Here is a 21,723-nt window from a genome sequence, read left to right as displayed (position 1 = left end):
CCACAGATGGACCAGCCAGTAGTTCTCATCCCAGAGGTGATCATTTGCTGAGTGAAATCACTTGAGTATTTTGTGCAGACTGATGTTAAGTGACTGAATTCTGCCTTAATAAATGTTTTTCTGCGGTCTGTGGTTATTTTGGTATGCCCTTTATATTACTACTGCTGACTGTATTACTATTATTAATCCATACTAAACACAAAGCCTCCTTTACAAACTTTGCCACCTATGGCCCACTCATCTGCATTTGAAGATTATTAGGCACCACCAATCCACTCAGAAGACAACACCACTACTTGACTTTATGTTTCTGTTTCCTTTTTCCAGGAGTGACTTTACTTCTGTACCCCCTGTCACAAGCAGCTAGGATTACAGGTGTACCCCACACTTCCTGATGAACGGCTAAAACTTAACCAGTGTTTACATTTAGCAGGATGTCTGTATCTTTCAAAAAATCCATCCACTGCCTATATTCCTCTTGGTTCTCCTTGCCCAGTCACTCTCACTGAAGGCTTTTTCAGGGTACAGGCCTAGGCCAAGTTATACTCCTAGCCAATAATCTGCCTTTCCAGCTCCACCTATACAGCATCTCTTGTACTTTATACTAACGACTGCACTTACTCATGAAATGCATTTCACTTATTAATATCATCTGCATACTGCACTCTCTAATGAAAGAGAAATGTCAATCACATTTTCTCTTAAATATGACTTCATATTGCATGTATGTGACAGTCTTTAGAAAATAAAAAAAATACTGTAGAAAAACATTCATTTAGCATAATAACTGGAGGCTTTCAGACTGGAATCTTCTCAGAAGATGGGCTCCAACCAATTAGAACATGTGAATCAATAAAGTCAATTAGCAAGTAAGCATATAATGCAAAAATGCATACATATAAACAGACATATTTATTTTTACTTTTCTCCCTAAGCAATATTTTGCAAACTAGAATACAATGTAAGTTTTCCACTGGGATCACTTTCACTTTCCCACTCCAGTTTACAGTCATGACTGGCTTTTAGGGTGCTGCCTTAGTTTATGCTGACAGCTGCAGTGGATTTTAGGGTGCTACCTTATTTTATACTGAGTGCTGGACTGGGCCCAAATTACATACACTGCCTTTTACACACTAACTCTCCATTATGTTTTTTGTCTAGTTTGCATGACTTCAAAGGACTATTATCAACAGAAACTGGACAAATCTGAAAAACAAATAGAACGTCCACAGATGTTCTTCACTAAAAGAATACAGGGTGTAAGGAAAATGTCCCCTGCAGACTGCCTCATGGCCCTATCCCTGTATTTTGTCTCCTACAGGCTGTGAGGGGAGATCTATGTCTTTTCATACAAGGCATCTTCAGACCCCACTCTGTTGGACCTCCTACATATCAGCAAAACAAACAGCACCAGCATTACCTGTTCTAAAGATGTAAACCTTGCCTGTGATATAAACAGAACCTCTGGGACAGACAGGTTTGTATCCCATATAAGGCAGAGTTCCTCCCTAAACCAATTCAAGTGCAACTAGGACAACTAGATGGAGAACAGGAAATTCATCCCTGGCTTGGTACCTATGTCTCTAATGGACACAGCAACCTGTAAATGGTTCATTTCTCAATCTCCTGCTTACACTTATCAGTGGTACCAGAGCTTGTCAAGAGATTTGGGATGCATGGCATGGCTTAAAAAGGCACTTGGGGTCGTTAGCCTAGTAAACATCTATGAACCTTTGAAACAAAAATAAAATTGTCTTTTTCTTTACTACAAACTTCCTTGCAATACAGTTAAGTTATGGTTAATATTTACTCAGGTACAGCCTAAATGACTTGATTTGGGCATATACAGACATCATTTCATTTTTAAACTAAGTATCTTCTCTTTAACATGGACTGGTGTTCCAGATGACGAGATTAAAATGCCATACTCTCTTCCTGTAAAATCTTTTTTCCCTTGACTCCTTTACTTTCATATCCCAGTCAGAGTGGCATTTACTACATTCAAGTGACTCACACATTTGTGTTTTTAACCTTCTTTTGCAGGCACTGTAATGCACCTTTTTTAACTGTCTCTAAAAACTACGAATACTCTTTCCACACTAACCTCATTTGCATTTCAAATGACCACATTTCATGCAACTGCAGTTTCAGCTGGTTATTCATGTGTCACAACAGGGCTAACTTACAGCTTTACAGTAAGCATGCAGCTTAACATACTTAACACATTCAATACTCCAATGGCGGGAAAAGATGTCAGGCCTGCAAAAATATTACTAAGTAGGTTTTGTGTGAGCCAGCACTTTCAGGTGTAATATATCATATGGGGAGTGAGCCAGGGAGAAAATTTTCTAAGGAAGGTATCATGTGATTTCATGCTAGCCCAACATGGTATGTACTGAGGACTCTGACGCATCAGTGAAATGCAAAACATAGCCAAGTTATGGTTTACTTATACATGGGTCAGAGCATGAATAATTTTTAGGGAGAGAATTACACTCTATGATGAGGACGACTTATGTTTAAGATGTAGATGTCCTTCAAGATCTTCAGTAACCAGCACCCTGTACTACTGACAATGGTTTATTAGATGTTTTATATGGAATCCTGTAAACTTCACTTTGTGTGTATGAGTTACTTCTTCTTGGGCTATTCTTCTCAGACACAAAACTGGGAAATGGATTTTGGATAACATAATTAGTTCCATAAAACATGGCTAAGAAATTCAAAATTCTCTGCAAAAATACACATCTGGGGAATTGCAATCATCTTAGGTGCTGTTGTAAACATTGTATGCCATAGAATAGGGTGGTACATTTTAATTTATACCAAAACCCTACAAGATTCAAATAAAAATATGCACAGTGGGGGTAGGAATTTATAAGCAGTCGTACCCCACTTTGCATCTATTGTACTCTATGTATGAAGTACACATGCAAATGACACCCACCATATTATGTGATTCACAAACACAATGCCATCCACATACAAGCTGGTCCCAATGATATAAACAATAACACTCCAACTACATTTAAATGGTGTTGTACTCATCAGTGCAGACTTTCCCATCTCTGACTTGTTTAGCATACAGAGCTGTCCAGTAAAAAAAAAAAAAAAAAACATACCACACAAGGGCTCTATGCACCCATAGACACAGCTATATATATAAAAAAAAACTGTCTGCAGAGTATGTGTATCATCGCAGAGAAACTCAGTCCACCTGTATGTACATTGCCAGCTTTAAAAAAACTCTGTGCAGGGCATCACCACAGTGGGCTTGTTGTGAGATGGTTCATCTCACTGTCCTCTGCCCCTCTATTGTGTTACTGCACCACTACAGTTATAGATTGCTAATCATGCACTCTGTCTATGAATATGAATATGTCCTGTATAGCATGACTGCGCATCACAAAGCCGCTTGTATATAATGGTGTATCCGTTTATAAATGTACCTATCTGTCTCCATAAAACCTGCCAATCTTGCCCAACTTTAATTCAGTTCTGTCTTCAATACTGCAGTTCTAATTATTTTTTGCATGCCAAGATACTTCATATTTAATGTATATTGTTCATATTCTGATTCTGTAACCCTCTGAACAAAAACAACTGCATAAGTTTGTAATTTAACTTAAGGGTTCTAGGTATTATAACCATTGTTCCCAAAACCTTACTTGAAAATCCAGGCAAACAGTCTCCATGACAAGACATGATTCTTCTTTCCAACTGACAAATAATAACCTGTATTTTGGTTTCATGTGACTTAACAGTGTTGGTGTCTGTGGTCTTATGGTTTGTTATACAGCTGTTCCATGAAACGTGGACCAGTTATAAAATGTAAATCTGTTTACAACTGTAATTGAGCTGTGTTATCATTTTAGTGGATACATGCTCTATGTGGTTGTTAATTAAGTCACCACCTCCCAAGCTAAAACAGAAAGCCTCCAGTAAAAAAAAAAAAAAAAAAAAAAAGATATGGCTCTTGACTATATACATACAGTTAAACTTTGCAGTTAACAGCAAACCAAGGTCTTAACTGCACTGCGAATCAAAACATTGGAGACATTAAACTGTCAGCTTCACTCATTTATGCGTATTTATTTGCTCTGTGGTAACTGTGTGAAAACCACCAGACAAAGATAATTCTTTGGAGTTACATGACTTGCTCAGAATGAAACAGAATGTAAGTAGAGCTGTAGAGAAACAAACCCACGTCTGCTGGAAGTAGCTAATTTACATCTACAACTCACTGCATTAACCTCTAAGCTCTAGCGCCTGACATAAGCTATTTCTGTGTCGCAGCACTTATGACAAGCATGGAAGAATGCTTTGCATTAAACAGCTGAGTTCTGTAATATTTATAATAAGAATCTTACAAGTCAGTGTGAAGCATTATTACATCTGATTTATTCTGTCATTACTATGAAAAATTGATCCTTCACAATTCTCCTCTATTATCTTTAAATGGAATGTTGAACAATATTTCATCTTCATTAGAATATTTACTGCAGCCCTTCAGGGTGCTCATACAAACACCTGTCACTATTCAGACTCCCCTTGAGATAAATTTCCCTGGCTCATCCCGCTTGTCATTACAACTGATCACTTCGTTTATTCAATTAGATGCGTGTCATTTTAGAAAAGTCATGGCCTAACAATCAATGCTCTTTAACTTAATTTAAGGCCCACATCCGTTCACCTTCATGAGTAAACCTACCAGACGTCATCTTCTTATTCTGTTGCCAGCTTCAAAAAGTTGTGATAATTAATAACATCTGTCTTTCTTCTAAAACTGTGTCTCCCTCAAATGAACTAGGAAGGACAGCTGTGTAACAACTTAAGAGAATGGCAGAAGATGCTCAAATGCTGGGACCAGTGCTACAGTAACATTCATAAAAAATGGGAATTCACCACAAGTGGGCATCCACCCATCTGACCTGACTTCCAGGTTTGTACAACCCTCCCCATCCCAAATTAAACAGTCTACCTCCTGCGCTAGGCAAATTCTACAGAAGTGGGATAGAAAGAGAAGCAGTTTGTGCCATCTTCAGGTCTTTTTGGTATCAGCAAAGTAGGTCATCCCTCAGCAAGTTCACTTGTGAAAAGTGCCATTGACAGCAGGCAGTAATGACCTCTCTGAGACACCCAAAGACTCAAAGTTGCCGACTCAAAGAATAAGGCATGCGTTGCGGAGGAAAGCACATCCCATTTTTGTCTTTTTTCTATCTTATAGGACGGATAGTATCAGTGAGAAAACAGAGGGGAATCCTTACTGCAGCAGTTATTCTAGTATTCCTTACTGCAGTAGTTAAAACAGTATTAAAGCAACAGCTGTTACAGTAAGTTATTACACAGCCATACTGTGGACATACAAGGATCACTGCCTCAGAAGCATTCATAAAGAATGAACAGAGTACTAAAAGGGAGTACGATCCAAACCCAAAAAGCACGCTCAGAGTAGGAAAGCTAACATGTCCTATTAGAAAGTAATGGCAGACCTGCTCTGCTCATGGAAAAAAGGCCTAGATTAAAATAGTTGGAAAGTATGTATAGTAACTTTCTATGCAGATACAGTTTTGAAAACTAAGTACAGCTAAGTGCTGCTCTAGCTTAATAATGATCTTTGACACCCCACTTTTAAGACTTTATTATGATAGATGTAACAAATGGCAATGCATTTAGCTAGCCATCTGGAGTGTGTCTGTGGATACAGGTTTACTTAGCTTTCCATGCTTGAAAGGTACAAAATGTTTGCCTACTTTACAATGTTTTTTTTTTAAATTCTGGCTAATACCGCAACTGTCTATAATCATCCAGGCAATGCAGGAGCTTAGTTTCTCTACAGACTAAAAAATGCTATCAGCTGCATCCTCTGGTTCAATGTTAACTAGGAGAGTATCTTTGGCACGAAGAACAGATTAGTTCTCAAGGATATTGTGTTCTTGCAGAAAATGGGGCATGGCTGTTTGGCTATCAGGACTTGTAACTCTGACAGACTAGAGGTAGCTGTAATGGCCAACAAGAATGTGGTTCTCCATGAAAGAATCTTGAAAGTGCAGCTAATATCTAGTTTAAAAGGAGGAAAGGAATTTGTTTTTTCCAAGATAAAACTCAAATCTTAGGGTGAATTCACTGGCTTCTTGAATGGCCTGTGCTGCAAAAGTCTAAGTGGGTTGGGGTGGGTAGACATGTTGAAATAGTTCACAGGTTCATAGTCATTATACTAGGATAACAACCAATAGGGTCTTTCCAAGCCTAGCTGCACAATCCAACCCAATTGTGTCCCTATGTATGTGTTTATTAGAAGGGGGTATGTTAGTTGCGGAGTATCTACAAGTTATGTGGGTAAGATATGTTAGTTTGGACATTATTGTCTACCTCTATCTATTAGAGACATGGGGTCAGACCCGGGGTGAATTTCCAATTTTCCATCCATTGGTCAAGGTTATGCTTCAATAGGGTTAGGGATTGACTCTGTTTCGGGAGGATGGGGAGCAAACAATGACAAATAAGTAAATCTTTATTGATACACAGGCTAAACTAGCATTAAATAAGATGCTTCAATATGCGAGGAACTGATAGAGAGGTGTTTCTGTTTTTTTTTTGGGGGGGGGGCACAGCAAGCTTCACAGCATAATGAACGTGTCTTTCACTTGCCAAAGTAGGTTTTCCTGCTAGTAAGCTTACAGGCTTCCTTAAGGGTCAAGCATCCTCACAATGAGGGCTCAATATCCTATGTTCTGTGTCATCAGCCTTAGACTAGTAGTGCACTAAGGTGGCACACACATTAACTTAGCAAGCTGTAATGCATGGCAACACCAAGGGCTTCCCATTTTTCTTCTGCAGCATCTGGGAGAAGCAATGTTGCTTCAACCAGAAACAGGCTATCAATGCCAGGTATGTCTGCTCCTTTCTGGCTTTCAGTACCAGTCTGAACATCAAGAGAACTGGAATTGGCATAGAAAAGCCCCTTCCCCAACTAAGGTGGAAGGCATCAGTTGCTCATCTTTCAGCATCAGGGTTTTGTGGCTTAGTCTCTTACTATTGATAGTCCTTAAACTTGACAGTTATGAGCAAGTAAGCCTCCTTGCAGTGGTTCCCATTAACAATCTATACCACAGACTCCAATGTCAGCATCTACTAATTGGGTGAAGCAGCCTGTTACTGGGGCCTGCATCCTTCATCATGTCTCAGAACAGCAGGTCAGACATGCACAATTCCATCTGAAGCTCCTCCTTGATACCTGCCCCAAAAAGGGCCTCTTTTTCCTTTAAGAAATCCCAACCCAAGAGGAAGCACCTTTACCACCATTCAGAGTCTCGCACTGCAGATGATGAGGAAGAGGAAGATGCAAAGTCTTCCACATCTGTAGCACCAATGGCATTCTTCATTTAATGGTTCTAACATCATTTCAAGGGGTTTACATATAATTCACCTCCACCCGCAAATCAAATGTATACTTTACTATTCTTGCAAATATTAAAAAAGGCTAGTAAAGAAAAATAAAACATACTCCTAAAGTCCATTAGTAGCCAGTTTTCTTCTAGAAGGTGTCCCTTTCTAGTCCCATGTAAACCTGTATCACATCATTATATGCACTGCTTTCAACCTGATGGCAAAACAAGCATAAATATGAAAAGAAAAGTCATACTTTTTAAGGTGACAATTTTGATATAACGTCTTGTGTTGAATTCTTACAAGATGGAAAAGAATACATGAAATACAGTGACATTTCAGACATAGAATTTGCTTATTAAAGCCAGTCTTTTTATCTTAGAACCACTGCTTTGACTCCTTCTAAGACTGCCCATTATTACAGAAGTCATTAAAAAAATATATATACCAATCTGTATCAGTGTGACAGCAAAAAAATAGCAAGATGTACATCAAAAACACTAACTTAAGACCTATGCAAAGAGTGACTTACAAAGAACTTCCTGACCCAAACTGCAAGACTGTAGCAGTTCTCAGAACTGAAATCTCACAAACTTTCTTTCCATGTCTTGTCTGCCCTGACAATTGGCTTGATGCATCAGTTTGACCTCTGACCATAAATTCTGTAAAGCAGGCTGTTTTCTATTCCTAAAACATGCACAGCTGTCACTGTGCATTATTCATTATGGCGTTAATCCAGGCTCCAGTATATTCCATTAAAGAAGCATGGTTTCCCAATCAGAACAGCTCAAGTCTCCACATTATCTGACTTGAGGTAATTTTGTTCTTGGTACTACATGATACAGAGACAGCAGCCTTGCAATATGTGCCTTGTATAAACTGCCTTATCTCTGAAGTAATACACAATCTACAGACAGCAGCCAGTAAAGTGTGTCTCATATAAATTGCTTTATCTCAGATGTAAACAGTAACAAAGAAGTCCATTAGACTGTCAGTTAAAAAATGCATTATTGTATAACCAACAATGGATTTCTAAATCCAAGTTGCTTTCAGAAGACAAACACATTGGCAAAGCAATACTCATTGTAAATAACAGTGCTAAGACAATAGACAGGGTTTACAGAAGTGTGAAAATGTATTGTTTCAGTTTAAGCGTGTGTGTGTGTATGTATATACATACACATATATATATATATATATATATGTGTGTGTGTGTGTGTGTATAAATACATATGTGTGTGTATGTGTATATATATATATATATATATATATATATATATATATGTGCATATACATATATGTGTGTGTGTGTGTGTGGGTGTGTGGGTGTGTTACTGTTTGTGCTGAATAAAGGTTTGTTGCTTTGGAACACTACCCTGGTTTCATGATTTTTGGAAATTATTGCAAATGAGCTCATCAACAAAGTTTTAAGACCTCTCTCCTCTGTTTTTTTTTTTATTTTTCCTCAACACTCATGGTGGTGAAGTTGGAAGTAGACAGATTCCTGTGTTAATTCATTTTTTAAGCACTAACATTTACTTTACATTTGTCAACTATGTATGTGGCATGAGTTAATGACCTTTTCAATCACAGCTTAGGCCACAAGGACAAAATAAAGTAATAATTTCCATACAACAGTAAGTTACACAAAGTTTTAGACATTTCAGGGTAAGATAACTCAACAGTTATTACAAGTGCTGCAGAGTCTCTCCCTAGTCTATTCTCCACTTCTGTTGCTCTGATGCCTTGAGTAATACAGAGCCGTTGCTCCTGACCTTTACCACCATCACCAAAGATGGTGTCTGTAGCTAGGCTAGTATCCCCCCTTTGTTCTTTCTGTATCAGAATTATGCGGCATTCACAGTATTAATGGACTTCCCTTTATGCCAGTGACAAATTTGGAAAGAATGGTGCATAGACTGTAAGTAACTGTATGCATGGTACTGCATTCCATTCTTCTATGATCTCATTCCTTTATGTACCACATCTATGCAAAATGATGTTGCTTTTTTTTCCTCTCTATTTACTATTGCTCTTCTCTTTATCAAGTTCTCATTCATAAAGTATGCTGCACAACTTATTTATTTACCAGGGTGACAAATCTCTTACCCATTTTTTAGTGTTAGTACCTTTTAGGGAGTTTAAATGTCTGCCAGTAAACATTAGTTCGGATCCTTAACCCCCCTCAGGCATATATAGAGCCCGTTATGCCAACTTATTGTCTAGGCTGCTGCTTCTTCTGATTGTTCCATTATCAAACATAAGGCTGATACGTCATTTCTAAACACAGTCCTTAGCAACTTTATCTACCTAGTCTATGAAGACAAATGAACAAACTTTCAGCAAGCCAGTCACAAGCAGACTTACTTACTTAAATGTATTTACCAGGGTAAAACAGCGATCAAACAATGACCAATTACAGGTTCAGGCCAGGTTACATCATCATGCACCAAAACGATGTACAATATACAAATAACAATGCTTACGTTTATGAGTACGCATAGACAATATGACAATTCATGCACAGGAAATATCACAAAACAAATATATCTATGGTTATATAACTGGAATAGAAAAGAGAGAACAGACAGAGTGGGAGAGGCAGATATGGGCAGTAGTTGCTAGGTTATGACACATAATAGAGACTGGTAAGATGAAAGAGGGGATAAAGAGTATGCACTGTGGGCTTACAGCCGTTAAGGTGTGGCAAGCTGAATCACAGTTTAGGATAAGTGAGGCAATCAAACAGACAAGGGTATATGGGAGGGAAAGGTACTGCACAGCTGGAGATACTGGTTTATGAGATATGTCCTTTAGGTGGATTTATGAAATACAATACCCAATGGTTTACTATCAAAAGTGCGATCGGACTTCATCTAAATTGGAAATACCAAACGCCCTAGTTTTTGCAAATAACAAAAAAAAAATGTTGAACTCATAACAGTGAATGCACACTAGCATTCGCTGTTGTGAATTCAACACTTTGAATGCAGATCACACTATAGTGGGGATTGGAAAATGTACCCTTTCCCTCACTGTAGTGCGATCTCGGAGTTTGTACATATAAGTAGCAGGGGGTGTGGGGGGTGCAGGGGTGCTTGCCCCCCTGCAAAGACGCTTGTTGCTTATGACCGTAAAAGTGGTATTTTTGGTAAACTCGACATTCCTGAGATGTCTACTTTCTGGCAATACCTCATTCGGTCATGTTTCTGCTCGTTCATTTGATTTCTGACATTTCAGTTTGGAAATATGAACACTTGCATGATGTAGGTCTGAGATTTTGATAGTAAACCTTCCCCAACATTTAAATTAGACATGCTTTTTAGAATGAACAGTTACAGATTTACTACAAGTATGGCAGGTGATGCTAAGTAACACACACAAACTCATCCTGCACTTTTAAATCATTTTGGTAATTAAAGGCAATGAACATACATGTGTGGCTCACTGCAAACTCAGAAAACAAAACAAGAAACAAGAAAGAAAGAAAGAAAGAGCAACTTTAAAATAACACATTTATTTTTCATTAAATGATACTACTGTCTTAAAATGCTGCTTGCCCGAATGCACAGGAAATTTCTGAAAGACATTAAAAATCCTGTAGGTTCAGCTCAAGGAAAAACAAGACTGATTTATAACCTTGGTTTATAAAACTAACTTCTTGTGGCATAAGAACCTTATGCTGGAAATTACTTAACAGATGATGAAAATTAAAGAGTACAGCTTGGGTCAAGGTACAACAAATGTGAAAGTGAGTAAGACATGACTTCATGCCGAAGTTTGCGCTAAACGCAGGATCAACTCTGGTTTTACTGCTGACATCCATGAAAGTCTATGACTGGATTTTTAGACCAGGTAAGCCTGTAAAATACAGATTGAATCATTTTCTAAAAAAAAAAAAACAGGATTTAACAATTTTCTTACTGCATCTGAAAATAAATCACTCACCATTTTGTATGTCTAGCACATGATGTTTGTCCAGCATCCAGCCACCCATGTTCGAGGCATCCAGTTCATAGGCCTGTAAAATAGCAGTCCGCTTTTCCCAAAGAATGAGATCCAGGCAGGATTCATACTCAAAACCAACAGAAACTACACAGATATTAAAACAATCTCACATCAGAAATTGTACATGAAATTATGTTTGATTTTTTGCAATACTGTACAGTTTTTGTGCAAATACAGAATAAACTACAAAATAGAAATGTTATGGTTAAAAACAGATGTGGAAGCTAGTGTTCTGAACACTGGCACTTAACTGAAGCTACAAAAACTAACAATCTCCAGAAATCATGACAAATGTATGAACCTGTGTACTGACCTATGAAACGTTCACTAACACCATAACAATAATAATAGTAATAATAGTAATAATAATAACAAAATACAAATAAAGATGTTTTCTACTTTAAAACACAATTAGCACCATAAAATTGGTAACTTGCAAAACTACATGAGGAAATGGAAAAAACAAAGTGTACATGAGAATAAAAGGCAGTTTGAGAACAAAGCACCTCTCAAAGACAACATAGCAAAATGTATGTAAAACAAGAGAGGTGACACTACAAACACAGGCAACGGGTTTAAAATCTTTAATGTGCAACAACAAATGTGAGCGCTTTCGCATTCAACAGAACGCTTCTTCAGACAATGCTAAGAACCAGAGGTGAATAGTTTAAATGCATTGCAATAGCCAATAGAAACACTTAATTAGTAAATAATCTTAAATAATAATCTTAAAGGCAGAATACCTCCATAAAAAACAATAATGTAAAAGCAAATGAAAATATATACATATAAAAATATCAATGAAAAATATCAATGAAAAATGAATCATTCCTAAGGACAACATATAAATTCAGTGTATCAAAGGTCTGCACAGATGTTCCCTAACTCTCTCACGACTGTGATAAAGCTTTGGAAGCACTAAGAAGGGATTTTTCAATGAGAGGTGACACCAGATTTACTGATAGACCCAACAGAGGTAGACCCTTTTTTAAAGGGGATTTTCACAATATGCCTTCTGTTAATAGGCTAGGTGATAGGTTTTCTCAAGGTGTTCGAGTGACTATACCTTTTTCATATAATTACAAGAAAGTTTGTGAAGTAATAAATAAAAACTGGGGATCTTGGCTGCTGATGATAGGATCAGAGCCCTAACAGGCATTAAGCCTAGATATGTTTATAAAAACATGAAGTGCCTGAAGAGACTTTTGTGTTATGAGAAGAATAGAAAAACTAGACTGCAGTCTGTTCAGACTGGTACACTAGCCTGTAGGGACTGCAACCATCATCTTTATATGATGGATAGTGATACTTTCATACTTCCAGATATTCAAAGGATTTATAAATTTAAACATTCTGCTGATTGCAAGTCACTTGATGTGGTATATTTGGCCAGTTGTTGTAAATGCTCCTGTTTTTATATAGGTAAAACCAACAGGACTTTACGTGAGAGGGTTAGGGAACATCTGTATGTTATTAACAAGGAAGATGACAATAATGCCTTAGCACATCATGTTCTCAACCATGATCTTTCACATAAGTTTAAATTTTTGGTCACTGAATTTGTCACTAGGGGCCATAGATTAGGGAATTTCAAAAATCAAACTGAACAGACTGAGATTAGGTGGATCATCAGACTGCAAGCTAATACAGGTTTTGGCCTCAATAACAGAGTTTCATTGAAGACATTTTATATGATAGACTTTTGTCTTTTGGAATGATTCATTTTTCATTGATATTTTTTTATATATATTTTCATTTGCTTTTACATTATTGTTTTTAATAGAGTTGTATTTTAAAGTATTTTATAATATTCTGCCTTTAAGATTATTAATTAAGATTACTTACTAATCAAGTGTTTCTAATGGCTACTTATCTATAAACCTAGGACAAAAATGGGAAGCAATCTTTATAGTTACCATCCTACCACAGCATGGAATAGGCTTCCCCTTCAAATCAGATTACTAAACCAACCAAAACTATTCAAAGCAGCTGCCAAAGAACACCTAAAAACACTTTGGTCCTTCCACTGTACTCATCCACCATGAACAGTTCCCCTTTACCTTAATCACTGTTTGATCACTTCTCCTAATCTTTAACTACTACTCTCTTCTGTCCAAACACTTCTACTCCTCCTGGACTAGCTACCTGTATTCTCCCAAACTCAGACACCACACTCATCTGCATAATCACTCTTTCTAACATACCTCCTTTAAAATCTTGATCTAAAGCATCCTATGTCTGCACTGAAGAAATACTTTGACTGTAAAAATGTCTATTTCCAATTGACTGCAGTACTAATTGACTTGTAAACATTTTATAATTCTATAATTGTTGTAAATACCAGCTAAAATATCTCTGCCGTTTCCTTTTTGATTTTGCTTTAAATTATTTTACTGTACTGTTTGATGTTATGTATTACGGTAGCTTAAAATAGTTTTTTTTCCTGGAGCTTTTCTCCCGGATCTCCACTGAAAAAGGGCTAAATGCAGCTCAGTTGGACTACTCCCGGTCAACAAATGTAAAATAAAATAAATAAATATTGCAATGCATTTAAACTACTCTCGTTCTTAGTATTGTCTGAAGAAGTGTTCTGTTGAACGCGAAAGCGCTCACATTTCTTGTTGCACATTAAAGATTTTGAACTCGTTGCCTGTGTTGTGGTATTACCTCTCTCATTTTACACACAAAGTGTACATGATCTGTATTCAAACACATCCCTACCACATTTTTTATGCTTTCCTGTCACTCGCAAAGATTATACTAAGTGTACATTCTAGACTTTGTGATAACTTTTATGAATCTCACTTGATATTCAAGGCTACAAGAAAATCAGTAGGAAAACTAAAATTAGGAGGAAGAAGGTGTAAGTTATGCTTGTGTTGTCTGTTTATTGAGAGTGATGTACACATACACTTAGTGTAGGAGATAATGAATCCCAGAGCTAAAAGCAACCAGAAACACTACAGAGAAACATTTATGATGCTTTTCCATGGCTTTGCTACTGATCACAAATCTTGAGATTATCTTGATACTACATTAAATATAAATTGCACGAGATAGAAAGCGTATTACAAAAATGTTAACGCTATATTCTGTGCTGCTAAATATTTGCTGTGAAATAGCCCACATATGTGGAGAGGTGAATAGTATTTTATCAACTGTACTAGGAAATAATTATCCATCTCTAGTTTTTGTCTCTACTGCCCAAAACATATTCAGTTTATGAATGTCATCTTCTTAGACTAAGTTTACACGTTTGCTGCCGTCATTCCTGGACCTTTTACTCTTACCAAATTATCATTCTAAACCACGCCACCCACACTATGACATAAAAAGGAGAGTGATGGGTGGGTACCACAGATACCACAAAGTTGTGTCTTTAATAAATATGGGTATTCCAATTACAATCTAGTATTGCACTTATTTTTTTAAGTGCAGAACAAAAAATATTAAATTTAAGGTCAGTCAAATGATACATATAACAAAGAATGCAAGTCAGTACAAGATAAAATGCAAGTTTAGTGACATGATCCCAAATGTGACTATTGCTAGTGTACGTCCAGTGATAAAACAGTAGAGCTTCAGGGGGAACCTCCTTAAAGCCACAAAATATGGCACACTCTTGAAGCTACTGCAGTTACAGATGCTAAAGGCATGGTGATTGACAATAAAAAAAAAACACAATTCTAAAGTTTGAAGCCTCATTCTTGGAATCAGTAACAATGATAAATAACTGAGCAGAAGGTCCAAGCCAGATGGTAAAGTACCAACTTCTCTTTAAGAAGGGAGCATCCTAAGCTGTGTAGAGTCAACACCAATAACAACAAGACTTTAAATATTGTATATGAGATTATAGCATTCACTCATTGCATACTCAGAAGAAATGGGGTGGTAGAGAAACCCAAAGTCCTAGTCAATAGTCATGGAATGCACTTCTGCACTAGTGGTTAAGTTCAGTGTCAGGCAGTCCAAGGGGCAGGGTTCTGCAATTGCAGAGACATGAAAAAACAGGAGATGGACAACGACTGTTAGGTCATCTGGTGAAATCAGGTGTTTAATCTAAGTGATACTTCTCAGATGTTGAAAAGAGGCTTTGGCAGTGGCTGGTACCTGAAAATCAGATATGAGGCTGTCACCAAGGATCAGCAAGAGATTCTACATCCTTGATGCAACTACAAACTACCTCCTACATGTAATACATTGGTCCACAGCACAGAGCCCCTTAAGGTAGCAGGGCTTGGTGGTATTAAGCTCAGCACAACCAGAACTGGATGTACTCTAGATCAACAGCAAGGGATCTGATGATCACCACAACTGTGTCTCACCCACATAACATTGCTAATGCAGACCTCTCTTTGTATTGATTTCTCCCAACAGTAATATATACACAGTTAATAGCAATGGATCCACTATGGAACTCTTTGTCTCCAGAAATACTGGACTTTTACTTAGAATATTTTAATGATAATTTCTACCTTGACTCTTGGTAGCCAATATAAACAGGTGTGCCACTTTGTTTTTTTACAAACATTGCTGGTAAATATCCTTTGATCAACAAAGCTGACAAAGGCACTGATGTTACTCATTCTCAGTAATGTACATATTATATTCTTCTACTACATAAAATGTTTCTTAGTTAGGATGTAGATATGCAACTCACGGTCCTTTCAGCAAAGTCGTACACTGGCATATATGAAGAACAAGGATCAATTTGGCCCAAAAACTTGGACCGGACCACAAAAGGAGGGGGAGTATCAATATTCGTCAAAGATACCCACACCTCCAGGTTGGTGGCACAGCACAAAGCATCAGAGACTATCCATGTGCAACTAACAGTGGGTAAAACTGCCTTCCAGTTTATAGCCTGCTACAGACCACCCTCCCAAACCCAGGAACCCCACTCGGCCTTCCTGAGAACACTGGAAAATATGAAGGTCTCTCCAAACACCATTATATTGGGTGACTTCAACTACCCAAACATAGACTGGGAGCATTACTCTAGCTCCAACACCCTAGCCCAAAGGTTCCTAGAATTTATAAACTCAAATGCTATGGAACAACTTGTTACCACTCCCACAAGAGGGAAAACATACTGGACCTGATCATCACCAACATGGGGACTCTATGCTCCAGACCAGAAGTGTATCCCTCATTGGTAAGATCAGACCATAAACTAATCTCACTGGATATTCACATCCCAACTCCACCCCCTGCCCTGAAAACCACAGTGAAAAACTTCTCTAAAGCAAATTTCACACTCCTCAAAACCGAGGTGGAATCCTTCAAAGCCCCCGGGCCTGTGGAAAATATGGCCCAGACCACAGAATCCTTTATAAACGCATTCTATGAACATCTTCAGGAATGCATGGATCATGCAATCCCAAATAAAACCAAGACCCAATCCTCCAAAGGCAGACGCCCTGTCTGGTGGACCCCAGCCATAAACAAACTATACAATAGAAGGAGGAAGCTACTACATGATAGAGCAAAATCCCAAAAAGGGAAGGCATCTCTGATCAGTATTAGCAAAAAACTACGGGCACTCATAAAATCGTCTAAGGCCAGCTTCAAGAGAAAAATTGACAGGACACTAAGAATAATCACAAGGCTTTCTTTAGTTATGTTAGGAACCTGGGTGGGAATTCTCAGATATGCTCAGAATTAGTCCAAAATGACAAAAAATACACCGAACCCACAGACATTGCCAACATCCTAGCTGACAGGTTCAGCACAAACTTCTCGCCTCCCCACCAAAAGGGCAAATATCTATCCCAGCAGAGTGCTGCCCCCCTGACATCTCAGATGCTCAGGTAAGAGCTGCCCTCTCCAAAGCAAAAAACACAGCATCAACAGGACCAGACGGTGTCCCGGGCTGCGTCCTACATGAACTCCAAGATGAGCTAAACCCAAACATAAAACTACTGTTCAATCTCAGCCTTACTACAGGATATGTACCCAAAGAGTGGCGTACAGCAACAGTGGTCCCTCTCCACAAAGGTGGTGCCTCAACGGATCCTGGAAACTATCAGCCCATAAGCCTGACTAGCTTGGTCTGCAAAGCTATGGAAAGGATCATCATGGACCTCATAAATAAAGATATTGGGGACCTACAGACACTGGATCCTACCCAGTTCGGCTTTGTTAAGGGCAGATCCTGCCTATTAAACCTGGTTGATTTCTTTGAAACAGTCACCAAGGCCATTGATGAGGGGAAGGTGGTCCACACAGCCTACCTGGACCTCGCAAAAGCCTTCGATACAATATCCCACTCGGGCATTATAGATAAGTTCACCAGCTTAAATATAAACCCCTATGTCACTAGATGGGTTGCAAACTGGCTCAAGGACAGAACCCACATGGTTAGAATTACTGGAGCCATGTCAGACTCCAAACCAGTTACAAGTGGCATCCCACAAGGCTCAGTCCTGGGACCTCTCTTGTTCAGTATATATTTCTCGGAGGTACAGGCCAACATGGAAGGACTGTGGCTGACCAAGTTCGCAGATGACTGCAAACTGGGCGCCATAATCGACTCTCCAGCCGACACAAGCATCCTCCAAAAGGGCCTCATAGAAACAGACAACTGGTGCCAGAGCCATGGCCTCAAGCTAAATGCCAAAAAGTGTATAGTCATCCCCTTTGGCAAAAACTAAGTGCCCACAAATTACCACATAGGTGGTATTCCATTAAGTACAGAAGAAGTAATTAGGGACCTAGGGACCCAAGTTGACAGCAATCTCTCATTTGACAACCACGTGGCCAAAGTGGTTAGAAATACAATTTTATATAGCCCACCTAATCATGAAGGGATTCACATCTAGATCAGGGGAGGTCATCGTGCCTCTTTACTCATCCCTCATCAGGCCCATAATTGAGTACAATGCCCCTTTTGGGATGTACCTTACCAGACACCTGCAGCAACTGGAAAGACCCCAAAAGTACCTCACCAGGAGGATCAAAGGGCTCAAACAGATGCCATATGCTGCCCGGTTAAAGAAACTCCAGCTCTACTCAGTGGCATACCACCTGCTCAGAGGCGATCTGTGCCTGACGTATAAAGCCATGTCCAACTCGGAATTAATGGACATGCTGCACCTCAGAAAATCCAAATCCCATCGAGCTACGCTCGAGACTTGAACCTCAGCACTGAAATAAATAGGACATGCTGGAGGGACAGATTCATAACCCAGAGGCTCCCTTCACTCTGGAATAAAATCCCAGTCCAGGTTAGGCAGAGTCCCTCATTGACTCTCTTCAAGAGGAATCTTGATGAGTGGATGGGAGATTGTAGGTTTACCCTGGGTATCACTTCTGTGTCACTGTTAGACAGAGGCACAGTATACTAACCTCGAAAAAGGGCATAGCAAAATTAATTTAAAATGGGTGGTGAAAGCCAAACACACTCTGGCTAGGCTTATAAATGCCCTAGGGCAGATGCCTAGTATGAACCTATGAACCTATGGATAACTAGATCTTTCATAAGTTGTTGGATCTTTCGACTTTTCCCGGTTAGGGGTCGCCACAGCAGAACTCCGGTCCGGTAATGACTGTTAGTAGATTTTTTTATGTGCCGAGTTGCCAGCCCTGACGCACAACCTTCAAAGAAGGTACGCCCATTCACACATCTCCACACAGAAGACAGTTTAGCTGAGAATCAAACAGGACATCGTCTTACTGTGAGGCGACAATGCTACTGCAGCACCACCACTGCAGTTTAGATCTTTCATAAGTACTGTTGGGAATTATGAATTTCAACTTCCAGTTCAGTTATGGCATCTGCATATTAGTGACTGTCATACAGACAAATGGAAGACTCAGAAATGTGAAAATAGAAAACGAAGGCCAGCTTTGATCACATGGGTCACAGGACAGCATGCTTTAATTTGTGCCTGCCACTCTACTAAAAGGATACAAGCTCTAGTCTTGAGATGTAACAGGGTTAACTTGAAAAAACATTTCACCTAACTCCTGCATTTCAGGTACACAACAGAAGTGTCACTTTCCTCATTAACCAGAACAGAGCATCCACACTGACCTTTTGTAAACTCAGCCTGATAGCGTTGTCTGGTTCAGTAACTTGCTCAGAGTAACACAGCAGACAAATGCAGGCTGAGGGAATCAAACGGATAAGATGACGTATCTCATTTTGCAGTGTTAATCTTCTGTGCACACTTCTAGACTACTTGACTTGAATTGGGGGTGCTTCATGCCTGTCCTTGTTTTCACACTGCTCTATTCCATGTCCAGGACTCTTGAAGAAGAGTTAGAACTTTTGACTACTCTGGGATACTAGTTATACTATAATACTGCTCCTTGGAGGTAATGGAGACTGCATGTAAATGCTGGTGTGAAAACAATTTACTCATTACCAGGCACACTGCTTGTGAGGTATTATGGGATAAAAAGTATTTGAAAACCACTACATAAACATGTTTTCTCATCTTCTTAATGGAATGTTAGCTTCAAGTATGTTTGCATGAGAGACCATCCTTTCTTTCAACACAATGTTGACATTTGTGTTAAATATTTCTAATTAAGTGTGAGTGCTTTAAAGTTTAGAAAATTACTGAGATGCAGTGCCTAATGCACATCAAACTTGATATGGCTTCCCGGACTGACATTTAACAAGGCCTAATAAACCATGCATTAGCGAAGCAATTACAGTCAGTTCTGCTTTCACTAAACTGAGTAGGTCATCTGTCGGTAACAGCTGTCCATCAGAATTCCTGGGTTCTAGAGAGAAATCTACTTGCCTCAGTATGAAGGACATACCTAAGCTTGAAAAGTCTGGGTAACTGGTGAACAGCATTTCCTCCTGTACACCACAAATCTCTCTCTCTTTCCTAAGGCAGTTGTGACATACACATATTATAGGTATAATCGGTAAAATGGGAAGGAAAGCTACTTTATGTTTCTTTTCTACTATTCCTCCACAGCTAAAACTGACGTGAATACTGAAAACAAAAATGCTTATGCATAAGACTACTTTATAATCTCACAGTTTACAGAGGTGACCATAGCCAAACGTTTTTTTTAATCAGATTGCTTGAGTGAACTTAGCTATGCCAAGAATGATCATGACAAACTCAGACCACTGCTTCCTGTTATTACAGTTATAGAACCAGTCATCCGAGTAGAAAATGTAACTTTTAACAGTCCCACCCCCACAAAAAAAAAATACTCCTGTAACTACTGTAATTACAGCCCTTAAGTATGCCAACCTCACTTACCCATTCCCATTCAAAAATGTAAATCCAAAAACAGACATACAGCATGGCAAGTACTATGTAATGACAATGAAATTACTATTAAAACAGCTTATGAAGAAGAAGACACCATTCTCTAAGCTTCTCATTTTACTCTAAAATGGAAGATTGGTATAAAAAATAAGTTATCTTATAAAAAAAGACACTTTTTGATCATTTGCTTTGGTATTTACATATGTTTGAGGGATACAAGTTATGTTTGAGGGATACAAGTTCCTCTAACAAAATAACCATAGTGTATTTGAGAGCAGCTAGAGAGATTCACTGCTTGTGAAACACTATAATGAACAGAAATGCTTGCACCAAACAGCTGGGGGTGGAGGTGGGAGGCTGCGAGTTAGATATTACCATCTATGCAAACAGAAATATTGCACATTAAAATAGGGTGCTCTCTGCTAAATAAGATGCAACCCTCTTCTGTAATTTGACAGGTTCTTGCACTTAATATGTAATGCACGGTGCCATGCAGTTTAAGCCTTAAATAAAAGGAGAAAGCCTTACAGTTTGTCTTGCATTTCAAGATAATGTTTCATATCACATTTCTGCAGAAAAGAAAAAATGATTTAGTTCTGAAAACTCGATTTGTGATTTGTGAATGGATGGATATAGGGAACTGTTCGCCGACTACTTTCTCCAGCTTTCTCAGCATGTGCAAACTGCTGTAACTCGACTTGCTGTAGTCAGCAATCTTCTGTACTGTGTAGTAATCATATAATATATTTATATATAAGCACATATAGATATAGATAGAGAGAGATATGTATGTATATATACTGTCAAAAAAAGATGCAACTTAACAGTTCAGAACTGAATTATGCATACAACCTGAAGGTAGTACAAGCATCCCAAGCAAGACTTCCAAAGATTTCATGTCCCTAGGTGAAGAAAATCATGCTTGCTAAGAGGAGCAATTCAAAAATACAGCATTCCAGGTAATAAAAATAGAAAATTCTTTGTAAAGAATGGCTGATAAATGTTCTGCAACTGGTTTTGCAACTACGGCCAAAGTGAATGAAATGGCTTGAAATAGTACAGTGATGTAAAGCAGAATCATCATCTG

At 38.5% G+C, this 21,723-nt stretch overlaps 1 protein-coding gene across 11 annotated transcripts in view; it reads right to left on the bottom strand.

The window, feature by feature from the left end:
* Positions 1 to 21,723, bottom strand: part of TENM3 (teneurin transmembrane protein 3) — a 3,803,041-nt gene that overhangs the window by 296,724 nt on the left and 3,484,594 nt on the right. For all 11 annotated transcript variants that reach the window (XM_044062527.1, XM_044062530.1, XM_044062531.1 and 8 more), the window contains one exon: positions 11,338 to 11,481. In XM_044062527.1, the coding sequence (XP_043918462.1) occupies positions 11,338 to 11,481 (144 nt within the window). The remainder of the gene's footprint in view (positions 1 to 11,337; positions 11,482 to 21,723) is intronic.

This window comes from Protopterus annectens, chromosome 2.part1, assembly GCF_019279795.1.
Source record: "Protopterus annectens isolate FY-2018-M chromosome 2.part1, PAN1.0, whole genome shotgun sequence".
Taxonomy (NCBI): Eukaryota; Metazoa; Chordata; order Ceratodontiformes; family Protopteridae; genus Protopterus; species Protopterus annectens.
This window is presented reverse-complemented; position numbering and strand designations above follow the sequence as displayed.